Source organism: Chiloscyllium punctatum, chromosome 15 (assembly GCF_047496795.1).
Source record: "Chiloscyllium punctatum isolate Juve2018m chromosome 15, sChiPun1.3, whole genome shotgun sequence".
Taxonomy (NCBI): domain Eukaryota; kingdom Metazoa; phylum Chordata; class Chondrichthyes; order Orectolobiformes; family Hemiscylliidae; genus Chiloscyllium; species Chiloscyllium punctatum.
The window spans coordinates 48,656,964-48,680,415 of NC_092753.1; the positions used below are offsets into that span (position 1 = coordinate 48,656,964).

Consider the following 23,452-nt stretch of genomic DNA (forward strand, 5'->3'; position numbering starts at 1 on the left):
AAGTGGTCTGTTATTGAAAATATGAATAAATATGGAAATAGATAGTAAAACAAAACAAAGAACAAGAGATGCTGAAGATCTGAAACAAATACATTCTTGTAAGAAAGGTCAATGGATGCAAAACATTAACACTGTTTTTACAGATGTTGCCAGGCCTACAGAGTTTGTCCAACAATTTCTGTTTGTGTTGTATCACCATAGATAGGTTACACGAAAACTATCCATTTGCTTAAAGGTATGATTAACATGTCATTTATGTCTTAAAATAATACAAACCATTGCATTTTCAATCTTTATTTAACCACATAAAATTCAGAAAATATTTCTTCATTAAAAAATAATTTTACTAACTGTTCTTAGAAACTAGAAAATCACTAGAAATTTGAATTACATTTACCATAGAGAACAGACCCACATTTTAAGGAAAACTAATTTGAAAATTTCCTTCTTTAAAATGAAGAACATTTGAATTCTCATAAATCTATAGAAGGTGAAATTGTTTCTGGGATAGTGGACGAGAGCAAATCATCAGTTGGTTTTAAACCTTGCTTCAATGACTGCAATAGAAAAACAAACCACATTTCAACAGTATTCATTTTGTTCTGCTCTCCAGGGAAAATGCCACTACCATCATTTTCTTGCTAAGTATTTCATACTTGGGTAAGGATTTCTATAAACTTCAAAGGAAAACAAAAACACTTCACAAATAATCTGTTATCCCACTTAATTTAAACAAAAACAGAAAACACTGAGGAGAAAAAAGGTTTCAGACTAAATTTACACTAGTGTCTTAACATGAAATGCAGCCGGGGTTAATTACATTTTACATATTAAGCATTAAGAAGCAGGTGACTAACTATATTGTATACTTGAAACAGGAATTCTATATAAAATGAATGGGTAAAAGTGAATGCATTGTCAAATCTATCACTGGATCACTTGCATATTTGAAGTCCACTGTAAAAATTAGATTTCAACATCTTAGATTCTTCCCAGTTTGTTCCAACTACTTATCAATTGGGATCAGAAAGCAGAACAGAAAACTAGCTGGCCTAGATTTTTTTAGCTGTAATTATGACAGAATTTGCTGTTTTTACAGCTGTGAAACTGACAACAACTTTGGCATCTGTGCATGTGTGGTTAAATGAAATCAGAAGTTGCTGTCAGTAATCTTTGGAAATCACTTAGTCTGATGAAAACTTTCCAAGCATCTTTTAAAATCATTGTTAGAAAACTTAAAAAGTTATGACCTGTTCATATGGGTTTTGAACAGTGAATTCCATGCTTATTATTGCTAAAGAATTTCTCTAGCCTGAAAAACTTGGTTTTATTTGAGTGATATCAATCATGATAAAAATCCCAAAGTTTTGAATAAAAATTATTTTAAAAAATCGATTATAAATCACCTTCTAGATTCTAAATAAACAAAATTGTTTATTTTGTCCTAATGATAGACTTATAAAAATAACGAATGATAATCCATGTAAATATTTCCTGGTTTGTTGTCTTTGAGAATTCTGCATTGCAAATGACTGCTTAACCTGTCTCATAACTGTGGCTGGACAGCAGAGATTCCCTTGATTTGTGCTAGCATTAAATTAATAAATCAGGACATTGTAATGAACATTTATAACATATTATTGTTATTTTGTGAACTTGAATTTTGATGTCGAGGTGAATAGTATTTCATTTTTCAATGTTATGAAGTTCGGATGTGTTGTTTTTATGAAAGGGTCAGAAACCCAGTTTGAACACTGAGCTAAAGACAGCCTTTCCAAGAAATCAAATGATATAAACTAATGAGTGAACATACTATCTGGTGAGATAATTGCTGTTTACTGTTGACGTAAGCTGTTTTGGCCCACATTAAAAAGACAGATAGCAATAGGCCAAAGGCCAGTCAAGTTCAGAAAATAAAATTTCTATTCTACTCAAGGTGCAGATTTTAATTTTGGAAGTTTTCAAGCCATCAGAGCTGGAAAGAGGTCTTATGTTTTTGCTGCCTCAAAACAGCTAAAGTCAGAGTCCTGGCAAAGAGCTTCTGCTCGAAATGTCAATTCTCCTGCTCCTCGGATGCTGCCTGACCTGCTGTGCTTTTCTAGCACCACACTTTTTGACTCTGATCTCCAGCATTTGCAGTCCTTACTTTCTCAAAGTCAGAGTAAGGTCAAAGAATTAGCCTGTCCATGTGTCTTGGTAAGAGATTCATATTTGTTGAATGTGCAGAAAGTCACCAAAAGGAAATTCGTATTGTATTGTCAGTTCAGTCAGTAAGTTAAAGTGGAAAGGGGAGTGATACTTCACTGGGATTGAGTGTATATTGCCAGGAAAAGCGTGGAATTTTCATTTTACTGATTGTGACAAGATCTTTCCAAATTTTCTTTTTATATGTGTATGTGTAGGGCTTTATCTTAAATTTCCTTTTATGTAGTAAAATAATGTTCTTTTACTAAAAGTACATTGACAGTCTTATGTGAATATGTTCATTGACTAACCACCATAGTAAACAAGTTGCAAAATTAAAGCTTAAGATCTACTGAGCCTAGTTTCACTCTGGTATCTGACTTCTGCAATATTAGTGAGATCATAATAACGTGGAAATTTTGTGCACACAGATTGCTATATATTTGTGGGCACCTCTCCTCAAGGCCTATGGTGCTTCACCACTGAGCCCAAGAATCTCATTTACTGAATTAAACGATGTCTGGTTGTCAACACATATGAGAAACAAAGAGGATGCAGGAGAAAGTGGTGCATTACTCCCATCCTGAAAAACAGCCATAACAGTCCAAATCAACAAAGAAAACACCAGAATAATTCTCAATTTAAATCTTCATCTCTGAAGGCAATAAATCAATGAAACAATTCCTAGTCTGAGTGGTAAAGTCACTAAACAGTATTTGTTGTTTTCATAATCACCAGCAAAGCTGAGCAGACTGCACCATCAGATAATAAGCTGTGATGACATGGAACTGCCCCTTTGTCCCATTAATTGGGTATCACTTCCTCATATTCTTGAGTATCTTGTTCGGATATGGTGGTGTCTTGCTTGCAATTATAGTTGATCACTGCATATTCACAAGTGTTGTCATCCCTTAGATTCACTTCATTTGAAATATGTTGTGTTGGGTTGTGTTCTACTGTAACATACAAGATTTCTTCATTTTTCTGAAATAGGGAATAAACAAGGATGAATAATGCATGCAATACACAATTGCATGAAAGCTAATATTAATACAATGGATAAAAGAACATTTGAGATCAGAGCAGGAGAAGACCATATGGTGGTAGAATCTACTCTGCTATTCAGTGTGATTGTGGCTGATTTTTTTACTTCAACTAAATTATCTGCCCGCTCCCCATTTCCCTGTTTCCAGAAAGACAAAAATCTGTCTAGGATAGAAAATATCCATACTTTCTATGATAGGGAATTTAAATGGTTTATAACCCTAAATGAGTGAAGACATTTCTTCTCAACACAATCTTGGATGAACGACCACCAGGTCCCGAGACTTTGGTCAATATTTTAATTTCCCCATCTACAGGAAACAACATATCACTATCTGACCTGTTTAGCCCCTTCAAAACCTTATATTTTTCAATGATATAACTTACAATTCTTCTGAATCGCAGACAGTATTTGCCTAATTCAGTCAACCTCTCATCACATAGCTATGATATTAGTCTAGACCATTATATTTTTAAAAGAAATTTGAAATTCCAGTTACTTTCTCAAAGAATGAATCCACACAATATCTTTTATTATACAAGCATCATGACTACATAGCAGGCATATCTTCAAAGCTGTCTGTGTACTAAGAATTTCTATCAGCTCCCTTTTAGTTTGATTTAAAAGGAATCAGTAGCAATGTCATGTTTCAAACAAACTAAATGTTAGTGTACTATTCAACAATTACTAGAAGTTATGTAAGTAAAAAGTGATTTAGTTATTAGCAAAATACAGATAGTGATTTAAAGTCAGGATAATTATAGAAATAAGATCAGTCTCTACAGTCATTGCAAGCCTGGCTTGTTTAGCATTCCATTTCTATTATGAAGAGTTCAAAACTTGATGTCAGACTCAGCAGCTGCAACGGCATCTGGAGTTAAACAGTTGGATGTTGCTCCCACAGGCAGACTGTGCAGAACTGGTCCGAGAACTGAGTGAAGGTAACTTTGTTTCACTTTTACAGCACTGCAGGCTGTGGCTCTTCATGGCCCCCTTCAGTTCAGTGGTCCTGGAGGCCTCCCTGTTCAGAAGCTGGTACTCTTTCAAGATAAATATCATGGTATAAAGATGATTCTCCTGAAAATAACTGTTTCCACCTAGCTTTATCACAAGCTAACAACATTGCTGAAACCCCAGCTCAGCCTTCCCCGTCTCCTGTTCAACACTACAGAAGTTTTCTTTCTCAATGTCCAATGAACTGAACTGGAGGCTTTGAATTACTCAATGGCCTTTTGTGATTGTCTCTTAAAATAACACAATCTGGTCAAAGCAAAATTAGTGCAGATGCTTTGACAAAGAGTCAGTTAGACTCGAAACGTCAGCTCTTTTCTCTCCTTACAGATACTACCAGACTTGCTGAGATCTTCCAGCATTTTCTCTTTTTTGGGAACACAATCTGATCATCTGTTTTGATTACAACCTGTACTCTAAACTATAAGAATAGAAACAGATTTTGTTTTACTCAAAAGCCCCGCGGATTAAACAACTCCCACCCACTATCCCCCCATGCCTAATACCTTCCCCCATCACCCTCAGCTCTCACATGTCTTTGACCCGCTACCCTGAGCTCCCCTTCCTGATCCCCACCCCACCTCCACTCTGACAGGTCTAGAGTCTCAGAACATTCACCAAGTCAGGATCACTATGAAAAATCATTTAGGCACAAACATTCATCACCCTTTCCATAGCACATTGACAGACAGTGTCCTTTTCCATACTATTGAATATTGGCCTGTCCCCAGTGGCATAGTCTGGCTCCTCTGATATCATGACATCTATGAAATTAACAACATATTGATGTTACTTCACTCTGAACAAGAGGTTTATGTGAGGCTGAATGGAAAGATGACCAAATGAAAATGCTTTATTAAAGTTGTTATGATTTACTAATTTCTGAGTTAAATATGACTTGGAGGTGCCGGTGTTGGACTGGGGTGGACAAACTTAAACATCCCACAACACCTGGTTATAGTCCAACAGGTTTATATAGAAGCACTCGCATTTGGAACGCCTCTCCTTCATCAGGTGTTGGAACATAGAATATCAAGCATTACAGCACAGAACAGGCCCTTCAGCCCTCGATTTTGCACCAACCTGTGGAACCAATCTGAAGCCCAAATAACCTACACTATTCCATTCTCATCCATATGTCTATCCAATGACGATTTAAATGCTCTTAAAATTGGCAAGTCTATGACTGTTGCAAGCAGTGCATTCCACGCCCCTACTATACTCTGAGTAAAGAAACTGCCACTGACATCTGACCTATATCTACCACTCCTCAATTTAAAGCTATGTCCCCACGTGCATTCCGGTTTCTCCTTCCAAAGTGAACCACTTCACACGTTTCCACATTAAACTCCATTTGCCATCTCTTAGCCCAGCTCTGCAGCTTATCTATGTCCTTCTGTAACCTACAACATTCTTCATCACTATCTACAACTCTACCAACCTTACTGTCATCTGCAAAGTTACTAACCCATCCTTTATTCTCTCATCCAGGTCATTTAGATAAATGACAAACAACAGTGGACCCAAAACAGATCTTTGCAGTACCCCATTAGTAACTGAACTCCAGGATGAAAACTTCCCATCAACCACTACCCTCTGCCTTCTTTCAGCTAGCCAATTTCTGATCCAAACCGCTAAATCACCCTCAGTCTCATGCCTCCATATTTTCTGCAATAGCCTACCATGGGGAATCCTATCAAACGCCTTACTGAAATCCATATACACCACATCAACTGCTTTACCCTCATCCGCCTGTTTGGTCACCTTCTCAAAGAACTGGTTGTGGAAAATAAGATTATGATCACAAAATTTATAGCCAAAGTGTCATGGAGATATGATACATTAAAAAAATTTAGATGAAATCTTTCATCATTTAGAATGGGATATGCTGATTTCTGTTCTTTGATATATAAATCACAAAACTTCTTTTAAATTACATTCTCAAGATAAGGTAAAAAAATTCACACAATACCAGGTTATAGTCCAACAGGTTTAATTGGAAGCACTAGCTTTTAGAGAGCCGCTCCTTCATCAGGTGATTGATGAAGGAGCAGCACTCTGAAAGCTAGTGCTTCCAAATAAAGCTGTTGGACTATAACCTGGTATTGTGTGAATTTTTTTAACTTTGTACACCCCAGTCCAACACCAGCACCTCCAAATCATTCACAAGATAGCTCAGCTTTTCTAACTATAGGTATGAAGTCTGTCTGTGATCCAATGTTGAGTCAGACTGACAAGCCTCTACATGGTTTTACAGAGTTTTACATGGATTCATGCAGTCTTTGAGCAAAATAAAATGTAATTCTGCAAAAACAAATTTACCCCATAAATTTATATGAGCGTGCATAGGAGTGGCAGAGTGAGTGTGCATGTGAGTGCATGTGATAGATTGTGTCAGTTTGGTTAAGTGTGTGTGTGTGTGTGTGAGTGTGATCAGGTATGTGTCTGTGAGAGCGTGCATGTGTGACGGGTGCATGTATGTGCATATGAGAGAGAGCTTCTGTATGAGGGAGAGTCTCCGTGGGTGAGCAGAAGCTGATTGCAAAGTTCAGTACCCATGGGATGACCTCAACCGGGATCTTAGGTTCATGTCACACTACAGGTGACCCCACTGCACGATACACACACACACACACACACACACACACACACACACACACACACGTGCACGTGTGCGCACACACACATGCACGCACACACGTGCACACACACACATACACATGCACATACACGCGCACACACACACTCCTACATACTCACGCATCCACACGGACCCTCTCTCATACACAAGCACTCTGTCATATGGACACACATACACATTCCGCACTCACACCCACACATGCACCTTCTCACAGACACATACCCCATCACACTCACACACACACTTAACCAAGCTTACATACACATATACACACACACACACTCCATCACATGCACTCACACACTCATCTGTACACTAGCTCTGCTACTCCAAAACTGCATGAATCCATGTAAAACTCTGTAAAACTATACAGAGGCCTTGTCAGTCTGATACAGCATTGGGACACAGACAGACTTCACACCTATTGTTAGAAAAACTGAGCTATCTTGAGAATATGATTTAAAAGCGGTTCTCGGATTTACATATCAAAGAACAGAAACCAGCATATCCCATTCCAAAAGATGAAAGATTTCATCGAAAGTTGTTTATTGTGTCACATCTCCATGACACTGGATTCCTTTGGCTATAAATTCTGTGATCAAGATCAGATTCTCCACAACCACCCGATGAAGGAGCAACCTGCTGAAAGGTAGTGCTTCCAAATAAACCTGTTGGACTGTAACTTGGTGTTGTGTGATTTTTAACTAAGTTCAACATGCAGCATTGAATAATTTATGAAAAAGCACACATGCACAAGGGAGCAGGATACAATGCTGCACGTTAAATAACATATTATGAACATCACCAACAATGAAAATAAAAGATAAATAAAAATGAAATGATTCTCCTCTCACCTAACAGATTTACTGATGAAAATATTCCTGAAGACGATTTTGGAGCAATATTTTGATCTTGCTTTTTTCACGTTGATATTTGTATTTACACCTTTAATTCTAAATATTGGTTTTGTACTCATTTCCCCCTTCATTGATTCAGTTAAATAGCCACTGTCTTCACATAAAAACACTTAACAAAATATAAAGCAAAATACTGTTGGTACTGCAAACCTGAAGTCATGATGAAAGAAATTGGAAGCGCTCAGGCCGATTAGGCAGCATCTATAAAAAGATGAAGGAAGTCCCATTCACAATATTTGACCAGGACACCTTTTTACCTTTCCAGATGCTGTCTGACCTGCTGCATTTTCCAGTATTTCTTGGGTGAATTTGGAAAAAATCATATTTTGTTATGGAAGGGTTTTTATCACAATTGATCCACATTTAAGGAATGCAACGATATGTTCTGATGGAGTCTGCTTTGTTGAACTGTACATTCACCAACAAGTTAAAGGGTTCATCCAGGAATTTCACAAAGACATTGATACTTTAATTCCTGAGATTGCATAAAGGAGGAAAGAGCAAAAGAATTACATATTATCAATTTCATTTGATTAAAACTTTCGATGTATGAAAAATATATGGATACTTACTTTTGATTCAGTTTCCTGCCGTTCATCTAGAATTGAAAATATATTGTCTGAGATCATAAATTTTCAGTCTTTTACATTAAAAATGACACAAAAATAGTATATTGACGAAATCAAAATCAGGGTGATAAAACATAAAGCCAATTTTAGGAGGTCACAATATTCTATTTCACAACTTTGATTTAAGTGAAATATTTATAAACAGAAGAAATGTGCCATGTTACACTGAATTCATTTTTAAAAATATTTAACAGATTATGTTGAGACATTAGCATCAAATTCAAGACAGCAGGTGTGGTATTGCATAGCTGTGATTTTTGAGCACAAGGGTCACATTCACAACCTGCTTGAACTGTTAGGATCAAAATGAATATCTGGAGATCTTAGAATACCCACGTTGCTCTCTGCTAGTCATTGGCTACAACCCCTGAGCTCACTGAGGGAAATTGGGAACTTTATCAGCAAACCATGTAGTGTCAGCGACCTGCTTTTCTTAGACAGGAGTCCCTCTTAAACAGTAATTGCATTTAACAATTTTGCAGGTATTTAAATGATACTAAACTGACTAAAAGAAATTGTAAAAGTGCCAACTTGCCTGAATTTAAACACTGGCTAAATCCTACACTATATGCTTTACAAAGGCTAATGACATGTACGAAGTAAAACAAAACATACTAAAAGTCGTTTTTCCACAGGAAACATAGGTTTGTGAGGCAAGTCACACTTTCAAACTGTTGAGTGCTTAGTCAGAGGCCAAGAGTTGGAAAAGTAGATCTAAACACATATGATAACCACACTACAAAGCTGTGTTAACCTCAATGAAGCTTCATGTTCAAAAATGTGCTAAGAAATAAAATGGATGCAAAGAACCTGGAGAGACAGCCTATTTAAAAGCATTGAACAACGCAATGGGAAGGAAAAAGAAGGATCACTCAACGAACTCAAACTACATGCGTGAAGCTTATTTGAAAGCTGCAAGGAACTGACACAATCTGACATTGATTGGTGATGTCAGAGATATATCTTGGAAACACAAAGTAGCTCAGCCACTTGTGTTTTTCTCTGTTTCTAATATTACCTAAAATGGTTTTATTAATCCATTGGTAAGCAAAAGTCTTCACGAAGTCATTGATTTCAGGGATTCTGATTGTTTAAATATCTTGGTGCTCCCGCAATGTGCGACGAGGAAAAGAGTAACATGATACAATGTAAAGCTAGGCTGTACGGGATAGTTTTAATTTGGATTTGTCTGGATAGTGTAATCCTGTTGATGGAATATCAATGATAAAGATTGTAGTAAAGAAAAATTCAGTGCTGCAACTGAGCAACTTCATCAGCTGTAAATTACAATCTATTGATAACTTTAGAGGAAAATGATGACAATGCCTCCTGGATGGAAAGTCAGGACAATCATCCTTCTGCTTATTATAGAATACAGACCTGATTTTACACGCAGTCAGCTGTCCTGTCCCTGTAAGGTTCGAGATCCCAGCCCCAAGAAGTGATTGGAGGAGGGGAAACTATCATTCACCTTGGTAGACCTCTTGGTATTCAGTCAAAAGGCCCCTCATCATGCTGAACCTGCAAGGAAGCCGCAAAATACCCCGAGTGGTCTCCTCATGTAGTAAACAAAGTGCTCTCCTGCTCTGACTTGGCCATTTAAAGCACTCATGTCCACTAAAGGCAGAGGAACCAACAACCACCTTTCCCACCACTTGTAAAATTCACGGGAGGTCAGCAAGGTAATGGGCCTGCCCATACCCAATTTCCCACCACTACCTCACCTCCCACTTCTTTGGGGCTCATACATTCCCTGCTCATGTTCTAAGTGATCAAAATTCAACTTGGGATATTTTGACATGGAATTAACTGTTGCAGCCTTTACAGTAGATTTGAACTTAACAGCATAAGTAATAGGGCAGAAGTTGGCCATTTGGCCTCGGAATAGTGCCCTGCCATTCAAAGAATCACGGCTGCTCTGCCCAAGCCCTCAACCCCTCTTTTGTGCCAGCTCCTCAGAGCCTTCAACTCTGATATTTCAAAATGTATCTACTTTCTCTGTAAATATTCAGTGATCTAGCCTCTACAACTCAAGACTTCCAGACAGTCACTACAATTTGGGAGAAAACATATCCTTCACATTTTGGTTTTTAAGTGATGTCTCCTTCATCTGGAACTGTATCTCCCAGTTCGAGATTCCCCAACAAAAAGGGGGAACCATGGTTTCAGCATTAACCCTGTCAAGTCTTCTCAGAATGTGACATGTTTCAACAAGATAACCTCTCATTCTTCTAATCTCGAATAAATAAAAGCTAAAAAATATTTGACTGCTCTTGGTAAGTCAATTACACCAGCCCAGGAATCAGCCAAGTGAATCTCTTTGAAAAGCCTTCTGTGTTATTGAATACTTTCTAAATACAGGAACCAAAACTATGGATAGTAGAAACAAGACTTCATTATTTTTTATATTATCAATAAAGGCCAAAATTTTATTTACCTTCTGAATTACTTGCTGCACCTGCATGTTATTTCATGCACAAGATTACTTTGATGCCTCTGCATTGCACCTTTTGGGATTATCTTTCCATTTTAAAAAATAATCTGCCTTTTGATTCGTCCTGTCAAAGTGCACTGAAAGCTCACAATTTCCAAAAGTAAACTCCATTTACCAAGATTTTGGCCATTCATTGAATCTATCTATAACCCCTTGCTGATACCTAACATCCTGATGACAAATTGCCCTTGTGACCATGCTGTGGCTTTAAGATGTGTATTTTATCCTGGTCTCTTTCAAGAGAGAGATTGAACAGGAGGTAAAGAGCAGTCTGTGGTAACTGTGGGATATAGATAAATTAATGTTACTTCTGCAATTCTGCAATTCCATTTTACAAAGTAAAATGAACTCACACCAGTGTGTAATTGTTTTAGCCACGAGCTGAGTCAACAAGAATGGAAACGATGTGGAGGAAATATATCATTGTTTTTGTATTAGATAAAATTGTATGTCAGAATGAGATGTGCCAGCAAAACAATGGTAGACATTATGGGCAAATAGATAAGATGTTGTGAGGGGATGAAGTTAAGCTAGATACGCCTGTACAAACAGTAGGTATAAACATCTGCTTCCCACTTTTACAAAAACACAGGAACAAACCCCAATTAAAAGGGTCATAGGGATCAGAACGGCCTCGGGAAAGGCACAGATAAAGGGGGTAGATAATAATGAAGAAAGAATATGCCTAACAATGACCTACAGCAGGATGAGGTCAAACAGCCTTGTGAGGCCAGGAATAAGCATTTTGTCACAGACAAGGCTGGATAAGGCAAGAGATAAACAGGGGTAATGGGGGCCGGTCTTAGGGAAGTGGACGATGTAAGCAAGGGAGGAGCGATGTAAACCAAAAGACATCAAATCATATAAATATTATGTATGAATTGAACTTGGTGTGTGTATGTCCTCTACCTTATAGGCACTGGACATCTCACCCACTTGCAAGTTTAAAATAAAGGACACTGCTGATTCAGATTTTGTCTCGGACTGCAATTATTGAGATGTGTGAGCTTTGTTTCTCACAGTAACTAAAAGAGCTTTTTTTTAAAGTTGGAATAGAAGGAGCCTAGATGGGTGTGGCCAGCTCTCACAGACCAGGACTTCTAGTTTTTCTTAGCTTTTAGATTCAGCAGAAGCGGATGGAGCTTTGCAGAAGTAGCTACCTTTCTCCCTCCCTTGGTTACAGCCAGAAGCTGGGATTTCTCTTCCTACTGCATATATTGCATGTCAGAACTAAGTTTATCTTTTTGCCAAGAGGTATGTTCTTAGGATACTACTAGATTGGAACAGCTAATTAGTAATACGTACTGTATCTACTATTCTGTTACGTTTTCCAAAAGGGTTTTTTTTTGTATGTTAACTAAAATGTTTCAATAAATCGTGCTTCGCTTAACGTCGAGTAGTTTGACCAATTGAATTGCATCTGGAACACAGCATGTTATATTGATAATTAAAATAAGAAAACAATAGAGTCTCGGCTTATCTTTTCGTATTCTTAAAATATTTTGAGGGGGTCTGGTCTGGTCCATAACACCCTCCCATCTATTTTTATTTTGTCGGCAAATTTGGATACATTACACTCTGTGCCCTTTTCCATACATCAGTCATTAATATAGATAGTAAGTAACTGGGGGCCTAAGACTGGTCCTTGTGGCACTCCACTAGTTACATCTCTCCAACCTGAAAAAGACTCATCAATCCAGACTCTCTGTCTTTTGATTGATGTCAAATCCTCAATCTATGTGAATACATTACCACAATACAGTGAGCTCCTGTTTTGAGCTAAACATTCTATGTGGCACCATATCAAATATCTTCTGGAACACCTACTTTAGCTACGCTCTTTCATTTTACATACCTGTAGTATTTCTTGCTGTTTATTTTTACATTTTGTGCCAATTTACTTTCACAATGGATGTAAGTATACGTAATATTGAGAAAGTCGGGAAGGCTGCAGAAGGACTTGGAAGTCTAAGAGAGCGGGCAAAGAAATGGCAGATAGAATATAATGTGAGAAAGTGTGAGGTTATGCACTTTAATCAGAAGAATAGAGTTGTAGACCACTTTCTAAACAGGAAATCTCTTTGGAAATCTGAAGTACAAAGGGACTTGGAATCCTAGTTCAGGATTCTCTCAAGGTTAACATAAAGGTTCAGTTGGCGGTTAGGAAGGCAAATATTCATTTCAAAAGGACTAGAATACAACAGCAAAAATGTATGTTGAGGCTGTATAAGGTCATATGAGGCCAAATGAGGTCATACCACAATTGGAATACTGTGAGCAGATTTGGGCTTCATAACTACGAAAGGATGTGCTGGGGTTGGAGGGAGTTTAAAAGAGGTTCATGACAATCATCCCAGGAATGAAGGGCTTGCCCATATGAGGAGCAGTTGAGCACTCTGGGTCTGTACTCATTGGAATTTAGAAGGATGGTGTGGGCCTTACAGAATACTGAGAGACCTGGATAGAGTGGATGTAGCGCAGATGTTTCCAGAGTAGGAGAGACTAGGTCATGAAGGCTTCAGAGTAAAGGGACAAAGAGATAGGAACATTTGTTTAGTCAGAGGAAGGACAATCTGTGGAACCCATTGCCACTGAGGGTTGTGGGAGCCAAGTAATTGAGTGTATTTAAGAGAGAAGTAGATAGGTTCTTGAATAGTAAGGGAATTCATGATACCAGGGAGAATGGGGTTAGGAAATGTATCAGTCATAATCAAATAGCACGGTGTATCTAACGGACCAAATGGCCTAATTCTGCTCCTTTTTCATCTGGCCTCATGGTCCTCTAAAAATGTTTCTCCCTACTCTTTACTAATTTGCTGCTGGTTCTTCAAAATGTCCCAATCCTCTGGCCAGCCACTAAGTTTTCTCTGCTTTGTATGCCTCTGTTTTTGAGTGGATACTCTCTTTGACTGCCTTTGCAAACTACAAGTGGCTCATCCTTTTCATCAAGTGCAAATAAAGTTTTGCTGAGCATTAAGAAATATGTATTTAAATGTCTTTCATTGCTCATGCAATGACTTTCCCTTTAGTATTTTTCCAACTCACTTTGCCCAACACTTCCGTCATATCTCTGTAACTGTCCTTATTTCAGTTGAGCTCACTGCTTGAGACCTGAATTGCTCTCCCTCAAACTGAATTTGAAGCTCTACCATGTTGTGACTGCGAACCACTAGAGGGTCCTTAATTACTAGATTTCACATTAATCTTACCTTACAACACATTACAAGGCCTGAGAACAGGCGATTTTAGATCTGGTAATGTCATTTTTTAAAGAAGAAATAACTGAGAAATCTGTCTGCCATTTTACCCTTGTGTACCTGATTTGTCCAGTCAATATGCAGATTAAAATCATCCATGACAACTATCATGCCCTTCTTATATGCCCCTGCTTTCTCTCAAGTTACACTTTGTCCTACAGGGAGGCAACACTTCAGGAGCCATATAAATAACTCCCACCCATGACTTCTTTCCCTTGCCATTCCTTCTTTCTACCAAACTGATTGCACGTCCTGGTGTATTGCATCTATATTGCCATGCTCAATCACCACAAATCTACCCCATCTCCTTTTCCTTTTTAATTCTATTTCAGAACTTTGAATACGCTTGAAATATTATGTTCCCAGTCTTGCAACCACAACTCCGTAATAAGTCATATTCTACTGTTTCTGTTTCAGCTGTCACTCATTTATCTTATTACAAATACTATTTTCATTACGATAACGAGCCTTCTCTTTGACTGCTTAACATTATTACTTCCTGTGTTTCTAACTTCTGCTGCATTCATTTGCATATGATTTCTGTCCCCTCCTGTTACACATTGTTATTGTTCATCCCTTCACTACCCTCCATCTCTGCACTCACATTTCTTATTGGTAAATTGCCCATAGTGTCTATAGATGTGACGGTCAGGTGCATTAGTTAAGGGAATGGGTCTGGGTGGATTACTCTTGGAAGGGTTGGTGTGGACTTGTTGTGCCAATTGTAAACTTCCGTTCAATTGAACTCTCCCCTTTAGTAATTAAGTCAAAGCCTTATTAACAACCCTAGATATATAACTTCCCATGATAAGGCTCCTAGCATGATTCAAATGAAGCTCATCTCAATGAAATAGTTTCCTCTTTCCCCAGTGCTGGTACCAGTGCCCCATGAATCACAATGGCTCAGTGGTTAGCACTGTAGTCTCACAGCACCAGGGACCCGGGTTTGATTCCAGCCTCGGGCGACTGTCTCTGTGGAGTTTGTACATTCTCCCTGTGATATGTGGGTTTCCCCTTGGTGCTCTAGTTTCATCCAAAGGTATGCAGGTTAAGTGAATTGGCCATGCTAAATTGCGTGGTAAAAACAATGACTGCAGATGCTGGAAACCAGATTCTGGATTAGTGGTGCTGGAAGAGCACAGCAGTTCAGGCAGCATCCAAGTAGCTTTGAAATCGAAGTTTCGGGCAAAAGCCCTTCATCAGGAATAAAGGCAGTGAGCCTGAAGTGTGGAGAGATAAGCTAGAGGAGGGTGGGGGTGGGGAGAAAGTAGCATAGAGTACCTGGGAGTTGCAGTGGGAGAGGGACTCCCTGAGATTCTTGTAGAGAGAGGAGGAAAACTTCTTCAAGGCAGGCATCCTTGCAAGAGGATTCACAGTAGGGTTAAAATCAACGTGGTAAATTGCCCATAGTGTCTATGGATGTGACGGTCAGGTGCATTAGTTAAGGGAATGGGTCTGGGTGGATTACTCTTGGAAGGGTTGGTGTGGACTTGTTGTGCCAATTGGCCTGTTTCCACACTGTAGGGATTCAATGAAACCCTTCTTCTTCACCAATCTTTGATCTACATATTTAACTCTCCAGTGTTATTTACCCTATTGTAATTTTCATTTGTTTCAGCATGTAATTCTGAAACTATTAACTTCGAGGTTCTGCTTTTTAATTTAGCCCTAAACTAAGCCTTCATCAGAACCTCTGTCCAAGTCCTACCCATAATATTTCTAAGTATGTGGACTATGACAACTTGATATTGCCTCTCTAACTCCAAGTTCCTTCCAGCCCAGAAGAGATTCCCTATACCTCAACACCAGGTACGCAATACGGTCTTCTGGACTCTCTGTCTTTGTTGCAGAGAACAGGATCTATCCCTCTAACTATGCAATTCCCTAATAGGTCTATGTTTCAGTTATTTCCCTCCACTGAATGACACTCTATACCATGGTGCTGTGGTCAATTTGATCATCCACCCTGCAGTCTGTGCCGATATCCACAATGGGAATAAAAGCACCTACTGGACAAGGACATTGGCTGTGGCTGCTCTAAAGCTAAATCCCAAAGCTCATTATCTGCCTTAATTGCAGTCATACTTTACTAGCCCCGATCATGGATCAAATTTGATGTAATTAATCTAAGAGATGTGACTGCCTTCTGAAACACAGTGTCAAACTAACTCTCCTGTTCCCTAATGTGTTACAGTGTCTGCATCTTGGAGTCCAGTTTATCAACTCTGAGCCAAGGCTCTTCAAGCAGTCAAAACATCCAACAGTTCCCACATACTATTGCTGCAACACATCACTTGACTAGCCATTTCGATTAAATTAACAACTTCAGGAGTTAAATATTTGAAAAGTTAATTTCTTAGCTGTAATCTTCAGCGACAACAATAGATCTTGCTTTGAACCAGTTGGTTAATCAAAAAAGAGCATAAGATCATAACATAAAGGAGCAAAATTAGGCCATTCAGCCCATCAATCATGGCTGACATGTTTCTCAACCCCATTCTTATGCCTTCTCCACGTAACCTTTGATCCCTTTATATTTAACAACCTATCTACCTCTGACTTAAATACACTCAATGACATGGATCCATAGCGTTCTGTGGCAATGGGTTCTATAGTTCTAAAGCACAGAAGAAATACTATCAATCACGTATTTTTCTGAGAAGTTACACTTCAACTGGAGTATGTCGTGCAGATACAGTTTGCAAGTACAATCATTGCTGAGCTCCTTACCAGGTTCCATTCATTCCCAGAATCGTTAGTTTCTATAAATCCGATGTTTCAAAGCCAACCCAATATTAAGTCAACCTCAACTTGTTGTCAGGCAAGGGATTATTTACTTAGATTCTTAGTCCAGCACTCTTGTGTAAAATAGGAGCTACAGATATTAAAATAAAGAGCTCTGATCTTTGCAGACAGGGTAGTAAGGACAAGCCAGGGAACTATAGACCGGTGAGCCTGACCTCGGTGGTGGGCAAGTTGTTGGAGAGAATCCTAAGGGACAGGATGTACATGTATTTGGAAAGGCAAGGACTGATTAGGGATAGTCGACATGGCTTTGTGTGTGGGAAATCATGTCTCACAAATTTGATTGAGTTTTTTGAAGAAGTAACAAAGAAGATTGATGAGGGCAGAGCAGTAGATGTGATCTATATGGACTTCAGTAAGGCATTCAACAATGATCCCCATGGGAAACTGATTAGCAAGGTTAGATCTCATGGACTACAGGGAGAATTAGGCATTTGGATACAGAACTGGCTCAAAGGTTGAAGACAGAGGGTGGTGGTGGAGGGTTGTTTTTCAGACTAGAGGCCTGTGACCAATGAAATGCCACAAAGATCGTTGTTGGGTCCTCTACTTTTGTCATTTACATAAATGATTTGGATGCAAGCATAAGAGGTTCGGTTAGTAAGGTTGCAGAAGACACCAAAATTGGAGGTGTAGTGGACAGCGAAGAGGGTTACCTCAGATTACAACAAGATCTTGACCAGATGGGCCAATGGGCTGAGGAGTAGCAGATGGAGTTTAATTCAGATAAATGTGAGGTGCTGCATTTTGGGAAAGCAAATCTTAGCAGGACTTATACACTTAATGGTAAGGTCCTAGGGAGTGTTACTGTATAGAGAGACCTTGGAGTGCAGGTTCATAACTCCTTGAAAGTGGAGTCGCAGGTAGATAGAATAGTGAAGAAGGCATTTGGTATGCTTTCCTTTATTGGTCAGAATATTGAGTACAGGAGTTGGGAGGTCATATTGCAGCTGTACAGGACATTGGTTAGGCCATTGTTGGAATATTGCATGCAATTCTGGTCTCCTTTCTATCAGAAAGATGTTGTGAAACCTGAAAGGGTTCAGAAAAGATTTACAAGGATGTTGCCAGGGTTGGAGGATTTGAGCTATAGGGAGAGGCTGAACAGGCTGGGGCTGTTTTCTCTGGAGCATCGGAGGCTGAGGGATTACCCTTATAGAGGTTTACAAAACTATGAGGGGTATGGATAGGGTAAATAGGCAAATTATTTTCCCTCGGGTCGGGGAGTCCAAAACTAGAGGCATAGGTTTAGGGTGAGAGGGGAAAGATAAAAAAGAGACTTATGGGGGAACTTTTTCACACGGAGGGTGCTAAGTGTAAGGAATGTGCTGCCAAAGGAAGTGGTGCAGGTTGCTACAATTGCAACATTTAAGAGGCATTTGGATGTGTATATGAATAGGAAGGGTTTGGAGGGATATGGGCCGGGTGCTGGCAGGTGGGACTAGATTGGGTTGGGATATCTGGTCGGCATGGACAGGTTGGACCAAAGGGTTTGTTCCCATGCTGTACACCTCTATGACTCTATGACTTGTACACATATGTTTTTCACGCATATTTAGAAATAGCTATATCTAATTTTTAAAAAGGTACTGCTTTTGAATTTCCAAAATATTGACCAGAAAATTACACATAGTTTGTTTTGCAGATGAGTGTGCTAAACTATGATACACCCTGGTTCTTTCACACCTTTGAACAGTCTCTGCTTCCTTTGGTGAAATTATGCTGATACACGACAACCTCCCCCTACCTACCCCATCCTACCCCAACAATAGTAGAGGTGTTCGTGGTTTAGTGCAACAAAAGAGTTGATGAGCCAATCTGAAACATTATTAACCAGTTGTGGAATAGACGGGAAGTAGAGTTGGTGGGAGGGAAGATTACAGTACACAGGTGTGATTTATTTTATGTGTGCTTAAGTGAGGTTATTTCAATGGGTTTTAGAACATTACTTTTAAATTTTCATGGTTTTGCCAGATATCTCCACCACTTGTTTTGTTTAGTCTGCAATCTCTATGTTTTGTCGAATGTTATTCATTATCTAGGTTTGCTACAGAGCTGTTTTTTAACACTTTGCTATCTAAGGTCTAATAGTTACGTTGTAAAATGTTGGCAGGTTACGTGAATTCACCATAAATGCACCTTGATGTAGCTATAGTGTCTTTTAAGGTAGTATAATATTGCAAGACATTACATTAACACTATCAAATAAACTTGATACAAAGCCATTTATGTAGCTATTAGGAGAAGATTCAATAGCTCAGGGAAAGACATGGTTTTTAAGGTGAAACTGAAAGAACAGAAAGAGTGGTAAATTGCTAGCTAATGCATTATTTACAGTCTTATTAAACACAAGAGGGTAAGTAACATGAGTCGGAGTAGGCCATTCAGCCCCTTAAATCTGCTCCAAAATCATGGCTTTAGCTCCTCTTTTGTGTCAACTTGTTTTAGCTCTCAACTCCTTAATATTTCAGAAAACTATGTACCCCCTCTTTAAGGGCATTCAGTGATCTAGCCATGACTTTCTGTGTGAGAGAAATCCACACATTCACAGCCCTCTGAGAGAAAAAATTTCTTTGCATCTCAGTTTAAATTAATGTACCCATATTCTGTAACTATGGCCCCTAGTTTGAGATTCCCAACTCATGGAACCATTTTCTCAACAACTGTCCTGTCAAATCTCCTCAGAATCTTGTATGTTTCAATAAGGTCACTCCCCATTCATCTAAATTACAATAAATAAAGGCATAATCTGTTCAGCGATTCATAGGAAGTCAACCAATTGAACCCAGGAATCAACCAATGAATCTCTTCAGTCTTCGATGCCACTACTCCAGGTGTGACCTCACCAACATCCCGTAAACTTGAAACAAGATTTTTCCTATTTTTAAACTCCAAACCTGGGCAGTGAAGGCCAATATTTAATTTGCCTTAATTACTCATTGAACTGACAGCTAACAGTTTGTGTTTCATGATACATATCCGTCTGCGCTGCACTTTCTGATTCTTCCTAACAAGGTCCATGACTTCACAATTTCTGACAATAAACTTAATCTGCCAAATTCCTGCCCACTTACTCAACCACTTTATATCCCCTTTGCCAATTCCTCGTGTCTGCGTCACAACATGCCCTCCCACCTAATTTTGTTTTGTCAGTAAATTTGGATGCATTTGATTTTGTCCCCTCCTCCAAGTCTTTTATATACATACTAAATACCCGAGGCCTTATGACTGATCCTTGTGGCACTTCACTGCTTACATCTGTCAAACCTGAAAAAGACCCATTAATTCAGATTCTCTAGCTTTCGTGTGTTAACTGATCCTCAAACCTTGCTAACACATGACCCCCAAGACTGTGAGCTCAAATTGTTTGCAAAGACATTTTGTGTGACAACTTATCTAATCATTCTGGAAATCTAAAACACAACATCTACCCTCCTTTATCAACTTTGTTATTTCCACAAAGTATTCTCGCAAATTTGTAACAGTAGATTTCCCTTTCACAAAACCATGCTGACTTTGTTTGACTGTGTTTAAATTTTCTAAATCTTTTGCTATTTCTTCCTTAATGACAGACTTTAGCATTTTCCCAATAACTGATGTTAGGCTAACTGCCTGTCATTTCCTGCTTTCTGTCTCTATCCTTCTTCAACAGAGTCCTGACTTTAGTCTTTTGCCAATCCACTGGATCTCTCCCAAAATCGAGTGAGTTGTGGAATATTTTGAACAATGCCTCTACTATATCTGTAGCCACTTTCTTTAAAACTCTTGGTACTGTTAATGTGTCTGCTTTCAGTCCTACTAGTTTGTCAAATATGTTGTCCCTCATTATAGAGACTGCTAAAAGACCTTTGTTTTCCCGATTAGCACATTGTTTATCCACTATCCTCTGAATATCATCATATCTAATCCTCCACCATGAAGAAATATGCAAAATATGGGTTTGTTCTATCAGCAATTTACCTGTTACCTACTTTAAAATCAACATTACATCTGCCAAGGGCGCCACAACTCATTTTAGTTGCTCTCTTTTTTCATTTATAATTTAAAAGTTCTCACCACTTGTTTTTATATTTCTTGACAATTTACTTTCATAAGCAATTTTCTTCCATTTATTTAGCTTTCTAGTCATCTGCTGCTGGATCCAAAAAATTCCAAACCCTCTGGCATACTACTAAATTTGCCATACTGGGTACCATAGTTTCTGACTGGAAATATCATTTGATCGCTTTACTAACCACGGGAGCTTCGTCCTTCCCATTGCACCCTTCTATTTGATTGTAATACATTTATGCTGAGCGTTATGAATTAGTAGCCACTGCCACTAACCTGGTTCAGCCCATTTTAGGCAATCTTTCTTCAAACCTCTGTAATTGGCCTTCTTTAAGTGGTGGAAACTGGTTTGAGATCTAAGTTACTCTCCCTCAAAGTGAATTTGAAATTCTACCTTGCTGTTACTTAAAGGATCCTTAACTATCAGATTTCTTATTGGTCACACCTCATTACACACTGCTATATCTAAAATAGTCTGTTCCAGGGTAGGTTTTGCAACACATTGCTTTAAGAAATAAACAAATGATCTCTGATACACTCTATAGTTTTTCTGACATGTCACTCTTTCCCATTTGGCTTGTTTCCTTTTTTGTTTGTTTTTTTAATATATGTACCCAGAAGTGCTCTTACTCAGAACTGTATGTTTTTTCTCCCCATCATCAAATCACCCATGGTATTTTTAATCTCTTAGCCACCAGCAGTAAATTGCCTGGGTTTTCCAATTCATTAATTTACTGTAAAGCCCATTAAGGACAAAGCAGACCATCAAAAGTGTGGAGGAGATAGGGACGCAGGGAGTGGACCCTTCTGATTTGTTCAGTTAATATGCTGATCAGTGGAAAAAGTCTGGTGTTCTTCTTACATGCCTCAATATTGCCTGAGTTGTGCCTTATTCTACAATGGGGTTACTCTTCAGGGCCTATGGATGACTCCATCCATGACTCTTTCCCTTCCTTATTTCCACCCAAACTGATGCCACATCATGATCTTTCTGACTACTCACCATAGAGTCATAGAATCACACAGCACAGAAACAGATCCTTTGATTCAACCAGTCCATGCCAAATATAAACTCAAACTAAACCAGTCCCACCTACCTGCTCCTGACCTATATGACTCCAAACCTTTCCTATTTATGTACCTATCCAAAAGATTTTTAAACTTTGTAATTGTACCCACATCCACACTTCCTCGAAGTTCATTCCACATGTGAATTACCCTCTGTGTAAAAAAATTACCTCTCATGTCTTTTTTAAATCTCTCTCCTCTCACCTTAAAATCGTGACCCCTAGTCTTTGGAAAACGTTGCAGCCGATTCAGCTTTTCTTTATAACACAAATATAACATACCCAACAACATCCTGGTCAATCTCTTCTGAACCCCTTCCAGCTTAATAACATCCTCCCTATAATTGGGCAACCAGAACTGGACACAGTATTCCCGAAGAGGCCTCACCAAAGTTTTATATAATCCCTTCCTTCATTAACAAATCTACCCCACTTGTAATGATCACTGATCATGCAACTGCTCTTTTCTTTCCTTAAGATTACAGAATGTAACCTTGGAATGGAAGAATTCTGTGTGCTCAGTTTCTGTGTGTCTCTTGGTCGTGGAATTGAACATTAGAGCAGTAATGGTGTCCTGACTGAATCACTGCAATGTGGCTGTAAGGATAGCAGTGCAACAATGAGACCTAGATTTGCACATACCAGCAGGCATTTTCAAACTGATTGTGAATTATAATGGAGCTGTGAGTGAAAAGGGACCTCTTTGTGAAAAAATTCTTTCACTCCATCAGTGGAGACTGATTCTGTGTGTTAAGGATAAGAACGCAGGCATACACCTGTGTGTTTTCAAGCCTAGGCTTGTAATAAGAGAGCGTATATCTAACAATTGCTTCAAACTGAACAGTGATATAATTTTTAAAAAACAACTAATTTAGCAAAGAAACAGGCACTTCCTTACATAGCAAAAAGAGGCAGAAAGGAGGATTTCAAAAACATTTGTTCCTGCATAAGTAGAGTGATTTGGTTCGCCATTTTACTTGAAGGTGTGTCAATGGATCAAACGCGTGAGACAGAACCTAGCTTGTCAACATTATACACCAGGTACATAGACGACATTTCCTTCCTCTGGACCCATGGCGAGGAGTCACTGATAAAACTACACAGTGACATCAACAAGTTTCATCCCACCATCAAACTCACATGGACTACTCTCGACTATCTGTCTCATTCTTGGACACCTCAGCACCACACTCTACCGCAAACCCACAGACAACCTCACAATGCTACACTTCTCCAGCTTCCACCCAAAACATATTAAAACAGCTGTCCCCTATGGACAAGCCCTACACATACACCGGATCTGTTCAGGTGAGGAGGAACATGACGGACACCTGGAAGTACTCAGGGATGCC

At 38.8% G+C, this 23,452-nt stretch overlaps 1 protein-coding gene across 1 annotated transcript in view; it reads right to left on the reverse strand.

Annotated features, from left to right (window-relative positions):
• Nucleotides 1-290: 290 nt before the first annotated feature.
• The window catches only part of LOC140486223 (uncharacterized), a 50,763-nt gene continuing 27,601 nt past the window's right edge, over nucleotides 291-23,452 (reverse strand). The window contains exons 3-4 of the mRNA XM_072585066.1: nucleotides 8,371-8,396; nucleotides 291-3,168 (exon numbers count right to left, since the gene is read on the reverse strand). Coding sequence (XP_072441167.1) covers nucleotides 2,989-3,168; nucleotides 8,371-8,396 — 206 coding nt within the window. The 3' untranslated portion in view covers nucleotides 291-2,988. The remainder of the gene's footprint in view (nucleotides 3,169-8,370; nucleotides 8,397-23,452) is intronic.